Source organism: Suricata suricatta, chromosome 9, assembly GCF_006229205.1.
Source record: "Suricata suricatta isolate VVHF042 chromosome 9, meerkat_22Aug2017_6uvM2_HiC, whole genome shotgun sequence".
NCBI classification, from domain to species: domain Eukaryota; kingdom Metazoa; phylum Chordata; class Mammalia; order Carnivora; family Herpestidae; genus Suricata; species Suricata suricatta.
In genome coordinates, this window is record NC_043708.1 from 45868647 (window position 1) to 45888248 (window position 19602).

Here is a 19602-nt window from a genome sequence, read left to right on the forward strand (position 1 = left end):
ACTTACTTTTTAAACATTAAAATTAACATGTCCATGATGATTATCTTGAGGGCAAAGTTAAAGTAGTTATTTTCATTAAAAAAAATAAAATACTGCATTTTACCAAGTGCTTTTAGCCCCACAGCTGGGCTGCCACAGCTTCTCCGCGCTTTGGTTCCTTGTCTCTAACTTGATATTGAGAACTGGCCCTGCCCTCTGCGCCCCCGAGGCAGAAGGAGTTAATACGTGGACGCCTCACCCACGCGGAGCAGGGGCAGCTTGTGGCGGCGCTCGGCCTCCGTGCCCCCCAGCGCCGCTCTGTGGTTCCGGGCTCAGAATCCTACCACTTGGACCCTTATGTTGTCCCTCAGCGTGGTCACTTATAGGAAAGAACATAAAGAAAACATTCACTCTTTAATGTTCTTACTTAATTGAGAACTTTTAACAAAAAAGGCACTTTAAAGACAAATAAAAAGTAACTTTATTGACTGCTAATCTTACCATGAAATGCCTATAAGAAATCATTACAAAATAATGCAGTTTTCTTTTACACACTTTTGGTATCTTCCTGATATGATGATCCTTTCACAGAAAGGATTATTTACAGTTTATGTAGATATAAAGCTCATTGTTGCAAATACAAATGTTGCTGTGCTGAGGCAGTATACACCAACCCGGCACACTGATTAGCAATGACATTAACAAATGCAGAATAAATAACAGCTTCATACGTTTCTTTTCCTTTTTTATTTTTTAAAACAATTTCCAAATACAAAATGTAGATAACCAAAATGGATTTTCATATACATATATATAATTCTGCTGCAAATAGAGGATCAAAAAGCAAAAATGTTCCCTAGCATGTTTCATTTTTGAAAACCTACAAGACTACTCATAAACCCAATTAGAAAGAGGGTGTGCAAACCCACCAACAATGCTGGCAAAACCCTGAAGACCTGATTCTGGTTGAAGGACAGAGAAAATAAAGCACTACATACTTAATTAAATATACTTTTGCCTCAATGTTTACAAGAAACACTAAGAGCCAAGGAAATGCACCACATTATAATCTGGGCTCTTCCTAGGAACTGTCTCAAAGCATCTAGAAGAAACGGTGGACTATTTAATGACTTACTTATACAGGAAGCTGTCATCGGATGATCCTTCTACCCTTCCCTACAGAAGACTGAGACACTTGTACATTCTGGTATCTGAAAACTTTGGTTCTTTTAAAACTTTTGATAAAAGCAAAATAATTGCATGACTACAAAACTCTATAGAACTTCTGTTCCTTTTTCCAGGTGTCGGGTTGAACTGATTTGACCGGGGCTGCAGTGTCCACACTGGCCTGCCCCTCTGCACGCGGGCGGCCGAGGGCAGCAGGGTGAGGCTTGTCCGGCTCCCCCTCCCTGGGGAGCACTGCATGTTCTGCTGTACCCTAAATCTATTTCTTTGTTACCTGAAAACTTAATTTTGTATAAAAATATGACTGTTTCTTTAGAAAATTATAGTCTTTTCTTTTTTTTAAGAAAACCTGGCAGATAGAAAAAATGGTGTATCAAAATATGGTAAACAAATGTCGTAAAATACGAAATCATTACAAACATCTTGTACAAAGACATTGTGCGAGAGTTCTCTCCCGAAGTGCGAACATCGTTACTGCACGTCTAAAGGTTAATGAGTTCACTCTCCTGACTTGGTTCATTATATACCCTAACAGTGGTGGCAGTAACAGCCTTATAAATGGCCCTTTCTCAAACACTGACATTCTCTGCATACCTTAACTTCAAAATTAACAAAAAGACACCCTCTGGAGCAGTGGTTTTCACCGCCGGAGCATACTGGCTCCATCTGGAGAGCTTTAAAGGGGAAGGCAATTCCACCTGGACCTCACTGCGACAGACTGATTTCACTGGTCTGAAGTGGGATCCAAACAGTTATTGCTTTTAAAGCTCCCCAAATAATTCTGTTGTGCAACCAGGGTTGAGAATCACAAGAGACACATGAGAAAACAGTCGTTCTCACCTCTGCATATATTAACTGATTGTCTGTAGGTATCATTCATTCAGTGACACGTCCTCCATATTAAACAAGAAAGATGATACACACAACAACAGTCATGGAAGCCAAAATGAAGAGTTAGCAAGCTATAAACACATATAAACACGCACTACCTCAGGTATTTATATATGTATAACATATATGTATAGTTAGGGTATTTTGGTTAAACAGAAACAAGCATTACCATAATTTGTTCTTGATTAAAAAACAAAACACCAAGCACAAACATTTTCTAAGACGTTTCCAGAGTTTCAACAGAAACTGGTTTTGTAAACTCTACAAAATGCATGATGACATGAACACAACTAGTGGGTTACTTGGATGAGAAATGCAGCAGGGTCCTAGAGGTTTCGAGAAGAGCAGGAGGAGGACAGGGCCCTGCCTAGGCGTGAATGAGTCAAAGGCATCACAGCACACATAGCCTTCTGGTTATTGCTTCATTCATGTCTTCCTGGCCCTGGGCTGCGTTTCCGTTATGTACATATCTTTGGCTTGCTAGAACTACAAGATTTTGACCACTTCATCAGTGTTCACTTTGGGACAGCCCCAGCGAGGCGGCAATGGCTATGTACTAGGCAATGGTCTTTCCGTTAAAAGGAGAGACTCTTCTTTCTCTCTTCCCTCAAACCATATGCATGAGGGAGTGACAAAAAAAAATTTTTTTTACAAGCAAACAAATCAACTTAACAAAATCTTTCACATGATAAAAAAATGTGATGTTGTATAATCAAATTGAAAAACAAAATGACGGAGAAACACACCACAGTTCAATATGCCGAAGGCTTGGTAACCAGTAAAGCACATTTCCTTCCAAAGGATCATGAACTTCTGGGCACTTGTCTTGCTGTACATTCTCTGTAGTTCTTTTCTCTCTGTGTAATACTTAAAGTGCAATTGTCCCAAGGCTTTTACTTCCATTGCAAATATAAAGAAAGAGCTACGTTGTGGGGTGAAGAAAATATGGCACAATAATTAAAGAGAGAACCCGTGGCTTCTCCAGCCTCCAGCCTCCATCCAGCAGGCTGCCTGTGTGGCTACCTATGCACAGCCGTACTTTATACAACGAACTCTGGAACTTCATCATGAGTGAGATCCAGAGAAAAGTATTTGCTGGTTCTCTTGACTGGAAAAGCATCTTGGATGTTGACACACTGCTGAGCCAAGCAGCTGTTGCAGTAGAGGCCTTCCTCATCCAGTTCGTGGCCACACCCGAAAGTGTAGCTCTGAGCAGTGTCTTGACAGAGGCCTGCGATGCGCAGGAAGTCTTTCTGGTAAAGTCTGATGTCATCAAGGCTCAGGCTGTGTCGGTCAGTGGAGGTCTTTGGTTTTCGACATATGGTCTGCAAAATAAGGTAAGGTTAGTAAGAGGATGACTTGACTAGTGTGAAAGGGTAGCAATATTCTGCCCTTGCAAAAAGAGATGCTACAAAATCATAAATGGTTATGGAATCTTTATGTTAAAAAGTGGTTTCCGGTCTGAGGTCCTGCGGGGAAAACAGCACCACCCACAGTCAGAGGGGCTAACATTTACTGAGCCCTACTTATGTGCAAGGCCCTCATCTAAACATGATACATGTATTTACTTGTTTAATCTTCCCATCTACCCTATGAGCCCAGGGCTATTATTCTCCCCATTTTACAGATGAATGAGCCAAGGCAAAGGAAGTAAATGCAACAGGAGCCCAATCCTCTATAGCCTCTTAGAAGTCAAGGAATTGTCTTAAAGTAAGGCTAAATAGGTAAAGTAATAGTTTCTTTTTTTTTCCCCACTAGAATATGACAATTCAGCATGCTAACACTCTCATGCTGAGGTCTGTCATTATTTTCATAAGAAATGGGGAAATGAACCAATTACTCAAGGAATATAATTTGAAGAACTGTTTTTTTTTTTAAATTAAAAAAACTAGAGTTCTTGGATAGAAAAATAATACAAAGTACCGGAAAGGTTGGGAGGCAAGAGGCAACTTCCCAACACAGTGGGAGGTGTTGCACCAAGCACTCCACACAGCGGGCAACAGACTTCCAGAACTCATTATCCCAAGAAGTGGTACTGGCTGGAAACATAAGCAGGTTAAAAACTGGTTCCGACAATTACATGAATGAAAGACACTTAATGGGTTATTTAAGGAAACAGAGCACTGTCCCTCTCAGCTTTTGCTGCTGAACACCACAAAAACTAATCTCTCCAGAGTAAGAGATCACTTTTTGCTAAAGGCCAAAGTGGAGGGGGGAACAGGGTCTGAGCCCAAAGCCATTTTATTGGAAGTATCCCACCCGAGCACTCCCTAAGACGCAGATCCCCGGACCCGTGCGGGCTTCCCAGGTGCCAACAGGGTCTCCCACACAGAATTAATTAGGTCGTCCTCACAAATCCACACAGCAGGTGTGCAAACGCACTTCCCACTCTGCAGGCGTGGAATCTGATCCTTAGCTGTGCACCATGAGATTTATGTTCAGGGAGATCCAACACCTTGTGACAGAGGGTGCAAACCTGGGCAGTGTGACTCTCCAGCTTATAGTCATCATGCTACACATATTGCTTTAGACATTACTCACTGGAGTATTCAAAAAATATGTAATAAAACATCATGTGCACAGAGAGAGAGGACTGAGAAAGGAAAAAGGAAAACAGAAGCACACACAGAAAGCAAAAAGACAAAAAAACAAAAAAGACAGAGATGAGCCAAAAAAGAGGGTCCTAAGGGAGAGAAAGAGAATGCACAGGAAACAGAGGGGGGTATATCAGCTGTAGAGAATATCCAGAAGCTATAACCGTGAATTTCAGAGTATTTTATCTTTTGATATTTTAATAGTCAGCAAGTGATCACAGGTTATCCAACAGCCTCCCTTGGCATACTTTGAAAATGCAACCTGAACAGAAGGATCAATGTGGAAACACTGCTGCCATAACACGCCTGAACGAGAAAGTTATTCCTCCAGTTGCTGAAGTCCAGACACACAACCTGAAGTCTGAAGTCCACACACTTCCCACCTCTATAAAGCGTGAAACAAAGTACATAATTTTTCCAAGTAAAAACCAGCTCAAAGATGACTGGAACTAGCAAATGCAATGGATATAAATTGAGGATAAAGCTAGAATGAGAATGTACCTAAGAAGAATCATTGCCTTATGGTTTCTAATTTTTGCTCATTTATAAAAATACAAATGTAAGTTCCTACTTAACGTTTTCTGTAACTTCAGTGCACAACTGAAACATCCCGATTCCTTTTGTACCTGCGGAAGCGAATCTGTACTCTGGCCACGAAGCTTGACAACTGTTTCTGAGGAGCTTGAGGTGGAAGAACCAATTTCTTTCACAATCAACCCTAAAGGGAAACAAAGAAAAAACAAAACAAAACAAAACAAAACAATGAAGGCTTCCTATTATTCACACTTTTTGCCACATATCTGACATATGCTACCACCAAGACTGAAAGGTCAAGTATTAAGCGTTCCTGAAAAATCTCAGAGACTCATCTGCGGTAGACAAGCAGCATGGAACACATTCCCTCTCCTGTCTGACAGTAAGTGGGCGGGGGGGGGGGTGAGGGATAAATGTGGGGTTACAGTACAGGAGGAGTTGAGAGTCTGAGTTTTCTAAGGTGAGCTGCAACTTCTAATGAAGCTATTTATGATGAAATTAGTAACAAAAACAAAGACTGTAGATGAAAGCAGTTTCTCCCTGAAGCTGAACCGTGACATGGCCTTCTAAGTTTGGGGACCCTAAGATGTGTGGTTGCAGTGTAGTGTGGGGGTTGACCTCCAGAGTCACACAGATCTGGGCTAGAACGGGGCCCAGAAAAGTAATTAACTGTGTACTAAGTGTGCGCTGGCCAGTGACTTAGCCTCCCTGTGTTTCGGTCTCCTCTTCTATAGCGGGGCTGACAGCAGCGTCCATCCAACAGTTTAATGACGACTGAAGAGAGGGCGAGGTGCAGGGCCTGCCTATGGGGCGCACAGCTCTGAGCTCCTCGGGCTGACAGGGGCCCCATGGCACTTGGCCTCCTGCAGCTGGTCCTAGTGGGAAGAGGCCCTGAATGGGAGGCCAGCCTGAACATTCAGTTCTGGATCTGATGGCAACAGGGTCCTTAATCACCCCAGTGCTTAAGGGTGATCTGCTAATAAACAGAAATCCAGGGCTGAAACTTCCCTCTGTGGCTAGAGCATGTGAGTGAAGCACCAGAAGAAAATGTTTCTTAAGATAAAACTGCTAACAAGAACCGTAGAGGGAAATGAAGATCACGGACATTTTTCTGGCAAAGAGATGAAGCAAGTTGGTCAAACCCAGATTCTTAAGGCCAGATGGCTTCTCCGATAAAGCATTCTCACCTTATAGCAAAGGCACCTTGAGGAGGACAATGTGATTTTTATTTAGCTACTGATGATCACCTCAGAAATGGCATTTTGCGTTTTATCCCTTCACTCTTTAGAAATGACGCCTAATGATTCAGTGACTCGTATATGCCTTGCATATATTAAGTGTTTGATAATTAGTTCAACTGAAACATGGAAGGAAGATGTTCCTGGTTTACATGGAGACAGTTTAAGAACTCCCAAGTGGGTTTATGTTTTGGGGGGCGGTACAGGCTGCTTTAATAGGGGGGGTCCTTCTTTAAATATCCTCATCGTTTAAGAAGCTTTACACTTTTAACAAATCCTCACAGGACAATGTGGACTGGTACGCTTGGTTGGCACTTGGGATGGGTCCTTCCCAATTTCCTGGTCAATATGCCCTTGGCCACCGTGGCTGTGAACAACGTACTCCCAAACCCAGACTCCACATCAGACAAGGCAGCAGCAAGTCTGGTGCTGAGAACACTAACCAGCCTTCTACCAAACTTCCATCAGTACTCACTCTCCGCTGCATGCTTGAAAACCAATGTTTAAATGCTCAAATTATAGAGAATTTGGAAAAGGAGGATGATGCAAGGAAGAAAATAAGATCTACTACCCCATCATCCAGAGAAAAGGCTATTAATATTTTTATGTGTTTTTTCATATACATATATACATTTTTATAACTTGAGATCATCCTGTTTATATAATTTGTGCTGTTTTTTTTTTACCTATTCTTCTTATATTGTTAAATAGTCTTTAAAAATCTGGTTAGTTAATGGCTGTATAGTATTCCACTATATGGACAGCAAAGAACTTCTCACTGTTTACCATTCAGGTTCTTTTTCAATAAATTACATTTCAAAAAGCATTTTTTTTGGGCATAAAAACCTTTTTAAACAGCCACCCTATTTAATTAAATTTTATATCTATTTAAAATCACAAAATCCAGTCATAAAGATTAAACATAGAAATATGTAAGTAAAAAGCCAAAGTCTGCTTCCTTCATCCCCTCCTCCCATAGACCCTGTGGTGGGTGTGGTTCAGACAGTTTTCTTTCCACAAAAATACGCATGCACACACCAAGTGAGAGCACGGCAGTCCTTGCACATATGATGTGCACAGACTTGTAAGTTTATATTTAATATATGTTAAAATGTATTTGTAAAGGGAGGTACCTATATGAGAAAGTGACTGGGCTAAGAGAAGGAGGTAAAGTTTGGTTTGAGACCTCTAAGGCTCGAAGCATGCCCTCAGCAAGCAGCCTGACAAATGCGTGTTTGGTCAGGCAGCGCGATTCTCTGTAGCCATTGGCAGGTCTATTCCCGGCAGAGATCCGGAGGCCATGCTTCTGCCAGGTTAGCAGATGAAACTGCAATACAAGGAGCCCTTGCTCTTACAGATTCAATGTCAGGATAGGGGACCATGGATATTCCGGCCTTGCTTATCTCTCATTCCCCACACCTGTTGCATGGGCAAGGCTCGCTTATCAGGGACTGTGGGTCTTGACACAGCAATGACAGGTCCCCCTGGTTGTAAACTGGGTCTTTCACTCGAAGCACAAAGTGGCTGAACAGTAAGTACCTGGGCCATTTGGCTTCATTTCTAAGGCACGTGTTTAGACAGAACAGAGACCAATTCATGAAATTTGGCGAGAGCAGTCAGGAGTGACTAAGGTTTAAAAACAAAACCCATACTCCTGGTTTTTTGCAGTAATATTGAAGGGTTGTATCTTTTATCTTATAGAAATAGATATTATATATTGTATTATATAATCCTATAATAGGTTTACAGTGAATGCAAGTTTTCTAGTCAAGTTAATCAAATATGGAATTTAATAGGAGTGGCTTTTTACGCCAACCTTTTTCGACACCTTTTCCTCCACACTCCCATACCCACTCTGATCTAGTTGGGGGAAAACAATACAAAGGAAACCCAGAGACCGGACTTCTGTTTCTAGCCACATAAGTATCTGTCCCCCTCATCTACTGGTTTTCTCATCTGTAAAGAGGTCTCCAGGGTCTCTTCTAGATGTGTTCTAGGGTTTTATGATTGTCATTTATAATAGCAAAACAAAACAACTGATGAGGAGAAAACTGTGTTTTACTACTTTGTCCTGAGCACAGGGCAGAAGATGCTAATTCTCAGTACCAGATGCTTCTCCCCTTCTTTTCCCTTTCTTCCTCACAAGGTACTCCACCCTGCAGTCTATGGTGCTGACTTGGAAAGGTTCTGATTCCAGTCCTGTCTCTCACTGAGAGCCCCATCCTGACCCTTCTATTCTCTGAGGCACCTGCTAATTCTTAGTCCAAGACAATCCACTACTTCAGGAGGAGAACTTCCTCTAAGAGCTCACCAGAGTGTCCATTCAGCTTCTGTGACATGAGCATGTCCTCAGTGATATAGATGCACATGTCTGGGCTGACTTCCAGAGACTCTTCATTCATCTGTTCCAGGTCCCTGGGGTCATCAACCAACATCTCTATTTCTGACACAGAAGAAGGAAAAGACATTTAGTGATACGAAAGAAAATGGACACCCGCATTCACAGCCACACTTTGAGGGAGGCTATGTAATTCAGATTTTAAAATACATTTGCTAATGAGAATCTACAGCAGGAAACTCTAGAGACAATTCTCAACTAGATGTATTTGCTCTCTTTTCCACAGGATTGCTGTGTTATCTACATGTCTTCTAATGCCACAATTTAACTGTCAGTTATTCTTTACTCTTTGAGAAAGAAGGCAAGAGCTATACCACCTTGCTTAGATGACAAAGGGCAACTGGGACTGATGGGCCGCATGCCTAAGGCCAGAGCAGACTGCTGTGATCCACACAATGAGTAGTTCTGAAGCTCCCACTTCTCAGAGCTGCCTGCTCCCAGGGCACTCAGTGACTTCACTGGAGAGCCATGTGAGTTCTACAGTAAGCAAGCAAATGTGCCTCCATTCTGCTTAATCAAGTGGGTATCCTTTCCCCAAACCTGAGTGCTATACAGCACTTGAGGCAGAAAAATAATAAAGAAGACGCACACATATGTTAAGTTTGGCTGAGACAGGCCGGAGGTCTGGTTTTAGCTCCATAACAAAGAGTTAAGCAGCCAAGTGCTTTCTTTTACATTCGAGTCCCGGCTGCATAGGAAGAATTAAAGAAATACTTAATAAATAACCAATGGCCTGGGCTCAAGTCTTTTTTTCCCCCTCTGCAAACTTTAAGGCATTTCTGTCACTATCATTGCATCTCCACTGCTGTCCTCACTGGTGCCTATCTAATCTGGGAACCAGAAGTGCAGATATGAGCACTGTGGCACCGACCTCTCCTCTACTTCGGATAAACCGCTAGGACTCAGATTCCACTAGCCTCCAACCCCGTGGTGGCAAAGGATCGTGACCAGAGGAATGCTTTGTTCACCGATACAAGCAACTCCACCAAATCACGGGGGAAAGTGCAAGACACCTCTTCTTCTCCATTACTACTTCCTAGCTGTGCTCTACACAGCAGTCCTCCAGAATGGATGCCTGGGAAAAAACAAAACTAGGCAAGAGGAAGTAGGGGGCGGGCAACAGCGGGCCAGCGCCGCGAGCGTGGACGGCCACGGCCAGTGGCTCACCGTCGTCCTGCAGGTCCTCCTCCAGCCGGTCCTTGCCGCTGCTCTCTACGCCAGAGGTGTGGGAGCTGCCATGGCTGGTCATGGAGCTGCAGGTCTTCAGCTTGCGGTGGATGGCACTGCCCGAGTAGCTGTCCTCCGGCCCCGCGTCCCGGGCCTTGGTGTCCGCCTCGATGCCAGACGTGTGCGAGCTGCCGTGGCTGGCGGTGGAGTGGCGGGACAGGCGCTTGTGCTTGGCACTGCCCGCGCTGCTGCCGCTGGCCCGGGACCGCTTCTCCAGCTGGTCCACGTCCAGGTCCAGGCTGTCGCTGATGTAGGACTCCCGGTACTGCTTCTTCTCTGCGGGGGGGAGGAGCACATTCAAGCAGGGCGGGGGAGCACCTGGTCAGCTTACAGGACACCTCAGGTTAAGAACGCGTGCAACCTTCACACTTGGGATCTAGTGACTGGGCGCGGTGAGGGTTCTGATGGGGGCTCAGCTTAGGGAGATGAGCAAAAACCAGTACAACAGATCTGAGGGAGTGCTGAAACTACTCAAAGGGTCTTGAAGCTTCCAAACTATAGAAAAGTGCTATTCGAAGTCGAGTCGCCAGGCCACCTCTTGTCTGCAAACTGTCATTGGTCCACAGTGATATAAGTCCAGTAAGTGAGTACAAATACTTAGAGATTTTTAAAGCAACCTGACAGAACCGTGACAGCCACTAAGGTGATTCTGTATTTTGTATAAGTATCAGTCCACGGTGGGTGGATGAGAAATGTTAAAAATATGGTCCTTCCCCACAAATGATTTCAGAAGCACCGCTATGGAAGAGTGTTTAATAAATATAATTATACTAATTGCCAGTGATTTCATTTATTCAATTTGGCGCATTATTAGCTCAGTTCTGACTGTTGAATATAATTTTAAAATAAAACTATTCTTTGGCAAATTCCTTTCAAACAGTTCTAAAATTTAGTTTTTCATTAACGAAAACTGCTTTTCTCCATTTGGGGTGAACTAGTGAGGTTTTATTATCTATTAGAAAACAGTAATCACTACTGGTTTGATGATTTATACTCATGTGGCCTCTGACTGACAAAACTGTTCTTTGATTTAACATGTCAGTGCCGATCTTTAACACCAAGACATAATATTAGAAGGTCCCTTTTATCAAATGCTAGAGTAAGGATTACATTAAGGCACAATGTTACAACTGAGTTGCAGGTATACAATACTTTTGTGTTTCAGGTCAAACTGTAAACCAGAGACATAGTTTAGATTCTTTGTATTTTTAATACTCATGAGAAATAATGCATTAGAGCAATGAAGCATGCATTTGGGGAATGTTAAATTGATATTATTTCAGAAATTGCTAACTTGTAGACTAATTGGGTTCTCAGGGGCCTGCTGATGGATTTAATCGTCTTGTTCCTTGGTTAAGTGAAAATACTTGCACTCCTGATGTATGAAGTATAATCCACACAGGCTCCCCAGGGAGGGAAGAAGCATCAGTAGAAAAAGAAGATGCACTTTCCAGGATGCAAAATGTAAAAATGCTTGCAGACGGCTATGTGTACATTTTTGGGCTCCAGCCATTCATGTCAATTCTAGGGCATCAGGGTGCAACACAACAGTAAGAATGTGCAGCCACACAGAAAGCAGACTGGGGTTGGATACCAGAGCCCAAAACACACAGCAGAGACAAATGTGCATCATCTAAAATCCATCTTTTAGGGATAGTCTGCATTCTAAAGATTCCTGTTTTCTGAAGGCAACTGGGATTGAGATGAAGATGGAGAGCTAAAGGGGTTTGGGAAATTTTCATACAATTTCTATTCACGGTGGTTTCAAAAAAAATAACCGTGTGGCATTTGGGAAGATGGAAAGTGAAAATAGTTTTCTAAAAAGTTCTTTAGGGTGCCAGAGTTCTAAGACAATTGGGAATTATGGCTCTAATAACTTAAAAGCTTTCTACCTCTTTAGAAATAGCCCTTTTACTCCCAACCCCTCCAGCAGGTTCAGAGTCAGTTACCATTACCCTATACTCATTAGGAGATCGGAAGACAAGCACTTGCCAACCTGCTGTCTACCTCACAGGAGCCTAGTGTAAATCTACTTCCTGTCAATGTGTCAGCACGGCCTATTGTTCTATATGGCTGGCTAGTGTTCCCTTCTAGGGCTGAATCACTTAGATCTCGTACAAACAAGAAGTATCATGAAGGAAATGATGGAATTATGAAATTTATTCTGAGACCTGGTAAATGCAACCTCCTACCTCCCTAGTAATCACCAGTGTCAAAAGCAGATTATCAATGTGTTGGTGTTCTTTGGATTCCCTCTGTTGTAAAAGCCCAGAGATCACAGAGCTTTTCACATATTATTTGGGAACAGAATGCAGTGTGACCTCTTGGCATATGACCTAAGAATAAGCTTCAACTGTTGAATAAAGTCAGGTAAAAAAAAAAAAAAACCTTTTTTTTAAACTTTTTTTTAATGACAAAAGCATTTTCCTCCTTCTAAATGCTATGGAAGAATTCTTGTGATGATTTTCTACTATAAAATACTAAAAGAGTGTGTCCGACAAGGTAGCTCTAAATTAAAGAAAATCATGCTCTCTTTCTGTGTGTGTGTGTGTGTGTGTGTTTGCTAAGAAAAGGGCTTTACTGTAAAAATGATGAAGACTTTAAGTGTGGGTTAAATAAGTGCCATCAGGCCAAAACTGGCCCAGAGAAACTTAGTTTTGGGCATTCGTTAGACTGTGATGGGTCTCTTAGTAGAATAAGTATGTTTTCTTTAGAAGAAAAAAGATATCTGCCCAAATCTATCTACATTTATCCAAATAACAAATACAATTCACACTTTTATCATTCCTTCATTGCCCTACTCGCATAAACCCCCAGTGTACTCGATACTATGCATGGTAACAGACAAAACCCTGCTAAGAACTGAAAATTCTTTATAATTTTACCTTAGAACCCACAGAGGTTCTAGAATTCTTTTGGGCTATGAAGGGCTCCCCTTAAGGTCATCTAAACAATTTACTAAAATGTTGGCAAAGCTGATGAAATAAACAAACTTCTCAAGGTGCTATAAGTTGGCCACGTAGGAATGTGACCAATTTGGCACATGATGGGCTCTGCACGTAAGTCGCCTGTTCTTACAAGTTCCCTTGGCACTTCTCGATTCCTCCCAATATTCATGTCACCCCTGCAGAGATGCGTCTGTTACACCAATGAGTCACGGGGAAGAACTCGCAGCCTGGAAGCAGAGGAAGCCAATGCCCCAGTTCCCTCCAAAGACAAGAAGCAGTTTGGTGGCAGACAGTGTGAAACGATTCACGTTCTAATGGCTACTTAAAATGCAATGGCATCCCCAAACTGGGTCTCATTTGATTAGAGAGAGAGCTTTTGAGAAAAACTGATCAGCTGTGCGAACCTCTAGAGGTTTTTTATTAAGAGGACAAGTACTTGTCTGTGTTTCTGTGAGAAAGGTGTGGTCTGAGAGATCAATCTGTTTCAGACAGGGACCTGAGACATGAATCTGCATCCAAAAGTTCACGCAGATATCCTAAATCTAATCTAATTGAACTATAAGTACTACTACAATGTGAATCTGAAAAACAAACTGAAGACGTTGAAACAGGCAAATACGCACAGTAGCATTTTGGGGGATCAGAAGTTCGTGTGCGTTAAATGCAGTAACCCTGGGCACCGTGACTTAAGATGAAGCGCGAACCATTAGCTCAATACTGTAGAGTGGAAGTCTGCTCTTAGAGGCCTTCCTCTTCCTTGCCGTAACTCATTCCCCTTTTCAGGGCCCCAAATGTATCTCAGCAAAGCCCACACAGGACTGGCTGATAAAATCCTCAAATGAAAACTTCTTTCAGGGCATCTGGGTGGCTCAGTAAGTTAAGCGTTTGACTCTTGGTTTCGGATCAGGTCATGGTCTCAGTTTGTGAGGTCAAGAACAGCTTTGGGCTCTGCACTGTCAGCGTGGAAACTGTCTGGGATTTTCTCTCTCTCTCCTACTTTCTGCCCCTTCCCCGTTCTCTTCCTCTCAAAATAAATAAACACTAAAAAAAAAGAAGAAGAAAACGTCTTTCTCCTTTGTCATTCCTGTTGACCCAGACCTGGGGTCCTTTCAGCAGTCTCTAAGAGAGATGGGAGACATTTGTCACCCACCTTTATCGTTACTTTAATCTAAGGAGTAATTACACTGGAAAAAATTCCAAATTCCAAGGTGCTCTGAGTTGCAGATAAATCTTGCCCTGCATCATCTTGCTTTTTGCAAGGATTTTCAAAGCATGTGAGAGGGAAATGTTAAAGAGACTGTATTCAGGGGTAGATAATGACAGGGGTGACCTCAGGTACTTGGGACAGGTGGTGTGGTCACTGGGCCTCAAGGCTCTCCCTGGTTTTCTGGGACAGTGATGAGATGTGAGGAGAACACGGCTCTGAATCTGGAGAGCCCCGACCCTGGAATCCCATTCGGCAGGGGTCTAGAGCCCCGTGTGACGGCAGCTATAGAGGAAGGGGCCACAGGTGGCCAAGGCACCCTGTGCCCCTTCCCCCAGCACTCCGCCATACCTTCGTTCTCCTCCAGCTTCCGGATGTGGCGCAAGACAGGCTGCAAATTCATGTAGAGGCGGTGGCTGTTACTCAGAAGCTGCAGGAGGTGTCGGGAGCGCATCGGGCACCCTGTGTAGTAGATGAGCTTCCTGGCTGAGGGCAAGCCGTCTGGCAAAATCTCAAATTTCTTACCCTGTGGAGCAAAAGCATGAATCAGACTTTGGAAGGTAAGTCTCTAATTTGCCAAGGCCCCTTTCATTTTCTTTTTAGTGAGGAGAAGTGCAGGTTCAAAAATAGATGTATAAAGCAGCATTCAAAATTCAGTGAGACATAAACTACTGTTTTCCTTTTCAAAGATGTCACAGGACAGGGATTACCAAAAATTCAGGGAAGTGTCGAGCCAGGGTCTGCCAGCCGACACGGAGTGGGTATGACAGTTGAGGAATCTCTTTGGTTTCCCTAGCTAGTCAGGCCATTATACAATGGAGAAGAGAAGGGCCCATCATGAAAGTATCTTCCAATGCAATTCTAATCCCCTAATTCAGCCAATAAGATGACAAATTCTAAAAGCATAATGCACTCAAATATTAAACACTAGGTACCAAACACTTGTGCTAGTCACTGAGAAAATAACAGTGAATAGGAAAGACAAGGTCTCTACCTTCAAAGAAATATATTCTGGTGGGAGAGATGGCAAATAAACACACAAAATAACTATAGCTTGTGACAAACTATGAGGAGGAAATAAATGAGTTTGATAGCAAACACTATAAATACCGAGGGTTAAGAACAATAAAAAACGTCTTCAGCTGGTAAAAGGGGAAGGCGGGGGGCAGGTCGCCTGCCTGGCTGGCTCCGTTGGTAGAGCATGCAACTTTTGATCTCAGGATTGTGAGTTCAAGCCCCATCCTTGGTGTATAGCTTACTTAACAAAAAGGGGGGGTGGGAGGGAACTGTAAGCTAGAGGGATAGCTCAAGGGATGAGACAGGAAAGAGAAAGGAAGGGATATAAGTAGTGTTAATACTTCTATCAGCAGAGGATATTAAGGAATTTCACTGTTTAAGTTTGGGATCATTCATATAAAGTTCATTACCATAAGATGAGGATGAGAGTTTGGCACAGTTTTTTATAGTTATGGAATACTGAAAGTTTATATATTTTGAGAGAGAAGGTGTGCATGCGAGCGAGGGAGGGGCAGAGAGTGAAAGTCTCCCAATCAGGCTCTGCAGCGTCAGCACAGAGCCTGACATGGGGCTTGATCTCACCAACTGTGAGATCATGTGACCTGGGCTGCCATCAAAAGCCTTCCCACCTGAGTCACCCAGATGCCCTACATGGAATGATCAGTTCCTTCACCTTTCCTATGAGTGAGCTGGGAAGCAGGACTGCATAAGGAGTACTGCAGACAGAGGATTCCCAGCCAGAGGGCAGAAGTAAAGCCAAGAGGGAGGCATCTTCCAACTACACACTTGAATTCAATAAAAAACAATATGGTTTTGTGTATCTCGGTTGGGAATGGATTTTTCACCTCTCGATTTTTCATTTTATTTTTTATTATTTTTTTAATGTTTATTTATTATTGAGACAGAGAAATACAACATGAGTGGGGGAGGGGCAGAGAGAGAAAGAGACACAGAATCCGAAGCAGGCTCCAGGCTTGGAGCTGTCAGCATAGAGCCCGATGCGGGGCTCAAACCCATGAACTGTGAGATCATGACCTGAGTCGAAGTCAGACGCTCAACTGACTGAGCCACTCAGGTGCTCAACTGACTGAGCCACCTGGGCACCCCATTTTAAAGGAACCACCAGTGGATTCCAATGCTAGAAGGGCAATCAGTAACTGACATTGAATGAGCACTAGGCAGGTATTAACTCATTTAATCCTCACAATCAGTATATGGGGGTGGACCAATTACCCCCATTTGGGAACAAAGAAACCAAGGCACCGAGGTTAAGTAACTTGCTCAAGGTCATACAAGTGGGGCAGGACTGGGCTGGCTGTGAGAAGAATCACCTGCGATGTTTATTCAACTAGGTGGCCGGTCCCCAACCCACACACACCCAGTGAATCGAAAACCTCTTAGGGTAGGAGGATGAGGCCCAGACATCCTTATCTTAAACCAGCTCCTCAGATGAGGAGCTCATCTCAGATGAGGCTGATGCACAACTAGATTCAGGAACCACTGTGTCCAGGACCCTTAAGAGAATTTCATGAGTGAATTTTATGTCTACTCAATTTGGGACATGACAGGGGTAATTTGGGTAATAATCTGTTCATTTTCATACAGCTCAGATCCTTGCACAAAGGGTCTGAACGAAAGAGAGCCAGTGAGGAGGCGGCAGGTCGGGCCCCATTTGATGTATGAGTAGAGTGATATCAGATTGAACTGGGCCCAAGTAATTAAAATAATGTAAAGTCAGGAACAGGTCTTTTGACTTCACAGGGCAGTATGGAGTCAGTGCCCAAATGCTATTTGGCAATACAGCCCTTTATTTATATAGGCCATCTTCTTTATTTGTACATGTGGACAAATCCTTATCTTCCTCCTTTGTATATTTTTCCCAACAACTTCTGAACAAAGAAAAAAATATGGATTTTAATGACCACTAGATATACATATTATTAGTTGTAATCCTTTGAGCCCTACCCAAAATCAGAGAAAGCCGGTGAAGTAGAGAAACAGCTGGGAAAAATCATGAATTTGCTCTCATAACAAGAAGAGGATACTATTCTCAACATTCTAAAAATAATAGCATTTTTTCCTGTTAAGGATTGTAGACCTTTCATTATAATAATGAGCTTTCAAAGAGTTAGATATTAATAGAAACATCTTTTTATATCACTCTTTATTCTTTGCTCAAAAGAAGTAACTTCCAAAAGAACTGGCCGACCCCCATGCTAAGAGTAATTTATCCTGTGATTATGGCTTTCTGTTTTCTGATCCCTCTGATGTAGGCTTTTTAAAATCATTCTCTTACTGAAGTCATCTTGTATGATTCCCACTACACTGCTTCTGCAACTAGAGTAACTTAGGATAGTGTAATGGGGACCACACTCACAAATTAAATTAACAATTTCTTTTGCTGTAGATTCTTTTAGATTCATGACCAATGAATGGCAATGAAGAGAGCACATATATAAAAATATAACAAAGCGAGTTGTGGGCACCTGGTTGGCGCAGCCGGTTAAGCCTCCGACTTTGGCTCAGGTCATGATCTCACAGTCTGTGAGTTCAAGAGCTGACAGCTCAGAGCCCGGAGTCTGCTTAGGATCCTATGTCTCCTTCTCTCTCTGCCCCTCCCCCACTTGTGCTCTGTCTCTGTCTCTCAAAAATAAATACAAGAAAAAGTTAAAAAAAAAAGTATATAAAAAAGCAAGTTGTCTTCATTGTCAACTTTTCAAAAAAAAAAAAGAAAGAAAAACAACCCACCTTTTGTGCCTGGCACAGCATTATTCTTAAAAACAAAACAGGGAACAACAAAAATCCACAAAAACAAACAACTGAGCAATTTTTCTTTAGTCAGTTATTTTAAACTTACCACAAACACCAACTTTCCAACATTTGTCCAGGGGAAATCATAAAGTAATTGTTTCTCTTCATCTAAATTCTGTGGAAAAAATTATAATGCATACAGTTACTGAGGAAACTGCCAGACACTTTAAAATGGCTCTAACTTCTCTCCTAGAAAACGAAAATACAGTAATTAAAATCTGAAAGAGGTCCTCAACTCTCTTTGGAGATGTTCAGACAGTAATTGAAAGATTAGTGATACAATTCTGTAGCTTTCGGTTCCTGAGTGACTGCATTATCTGGCCTTTGAGGGCAACCTTTTCCCTTTGAGCCAATCCATAAATTTAAATAAAAAAATCCCCAAAGACTCACGCATTCAAGAGATGAGATAAGGCACTCAGACTTTCATAATGGGATACTGTGCCTACATCAAGATAAGAGATCCTTATATTCTCCGTGGTCTCACAGAAAGAGGCATTCTCTCTTCCCTGCTGAGGGCTGTGGTAGAATAGCCTCCCACTTGCAAGAGCGTGACATGGACATGGAATGGGCTTCGTCGGAAAAGTGTAATGGAAATGAAAATGCCTGGTCTGGCACTGTATTAAGATGTCATTTGTTTTCTTTACACAGTTATAATGCTCACAAGGAGTGTCATCATCAGGATATTTAAAATCAATAACACGCAAAGAAAAATGTGTGGTTGCTAATGATCTGTTAATGATGAACATGAACTCATCAACTATGATGAGTATAAGGGACTGTCATGGTTTGGACTGTATCACTTCATCTATCCTACATCTTCCCCATTTGTACTAGACAACGAGGAAGTAATGGGCAACCAGTGGCCAGAAATGAACCAGTGAACCTATCAATGTGACACATGGCAGATACCATTTGACACTTATTTCTCATTTACTGACCTGAAAAATCTGTATTCCCCGCATGGTCAGTCCAAGCATCAGAGAAGCTTCAATTTCCCTTTTATCCTACAGAAAGAAAATCATATGGAAAAAGTAGATTTTTCTTATATACAATGGAAAATTAAACACCAAAAGAGAGGAGGAGAAATCTGATGAGAAAATTTCGATTTAAAATAACTTTGTTCAGGAGCATCTGGGTGGCTCAGTTGGTTAAGCCTCTGACTTCGGCTCAGGTCATGATCTCACGGCTCCTGAGTTCAAGACCTGCATCAGGCTCTGCACTGACAGCTCAGACCTTGGAGCCTGCTTTGGATTCTGTGTCCCTCTCTTGCTCTGCCCCTCCCTCACTCATACTCTGTCTCTGTCTCTCTCTCTAGAATAAACATGAAAAATTTAAATAACTTCATCCATATTTTTGTATCCCTAGTTTACTATAAGCTTTAAGAAAATCATGAGCACATATGTATGAGCAAGAATATATTCTACGTTTTATAAACCACTGAGATTTCAAAGAATTAGTGTTTTCACTATACATATCTGACAATATTTTAAATACCTGTATCATTGAAAATTCTAGTAAAAAATACTATTTTTGCTGCTTATTTATTTATTCTTTTAGCTTTCTACCTTTCTCCAGA

The 19602-nt window shown here is 42.3% G+C and overlaps 1 protein-coding gene across 4 annotated transcripts in view; it reads right to left on the minus strand.

Annotated features, from left to right (window-relative positions):
- Positions 1-436: 436 nt before the first annotated feature.
- The window catches only part of FRMD6 (FERM domain containing 6), a 79731-nt gene continuing 60565 nt past the window's right edge, over positions 437-19602 (minus strand). For all 4 annotated transcript variants that reach the window (XM_029951808.1, XM_029951809.1, XM_029951807.1 and 1 more), the window contains 7 exons: positions 18965-19030; positions 18073-18141; positions 14550-14724; positions 9987-10322; positions 8733-8864; positions 5276-5367; positions 437-3380 (listed from right to left, as the gene is read on the minus strand). In XM_029951808.1, coding sequence (XP_029807668.1) covers positions 3096-3380; positions 5276-5367; positions 8733-8864; positions 9987-10322; positions 14550-14724; positions 18073-18141; positions 18965-19030 — 1155 coding nt within the window. In that variant the 3' untranslated portion in view covers positions 437-3095. The remainder of the gene's footprint in view (positions 3381-5275; positions 5368-8732; positions 8865-9986; positions 10323-14549; positions 14725-18072; positions 18142-18964; positions 19031-19602) is intronic.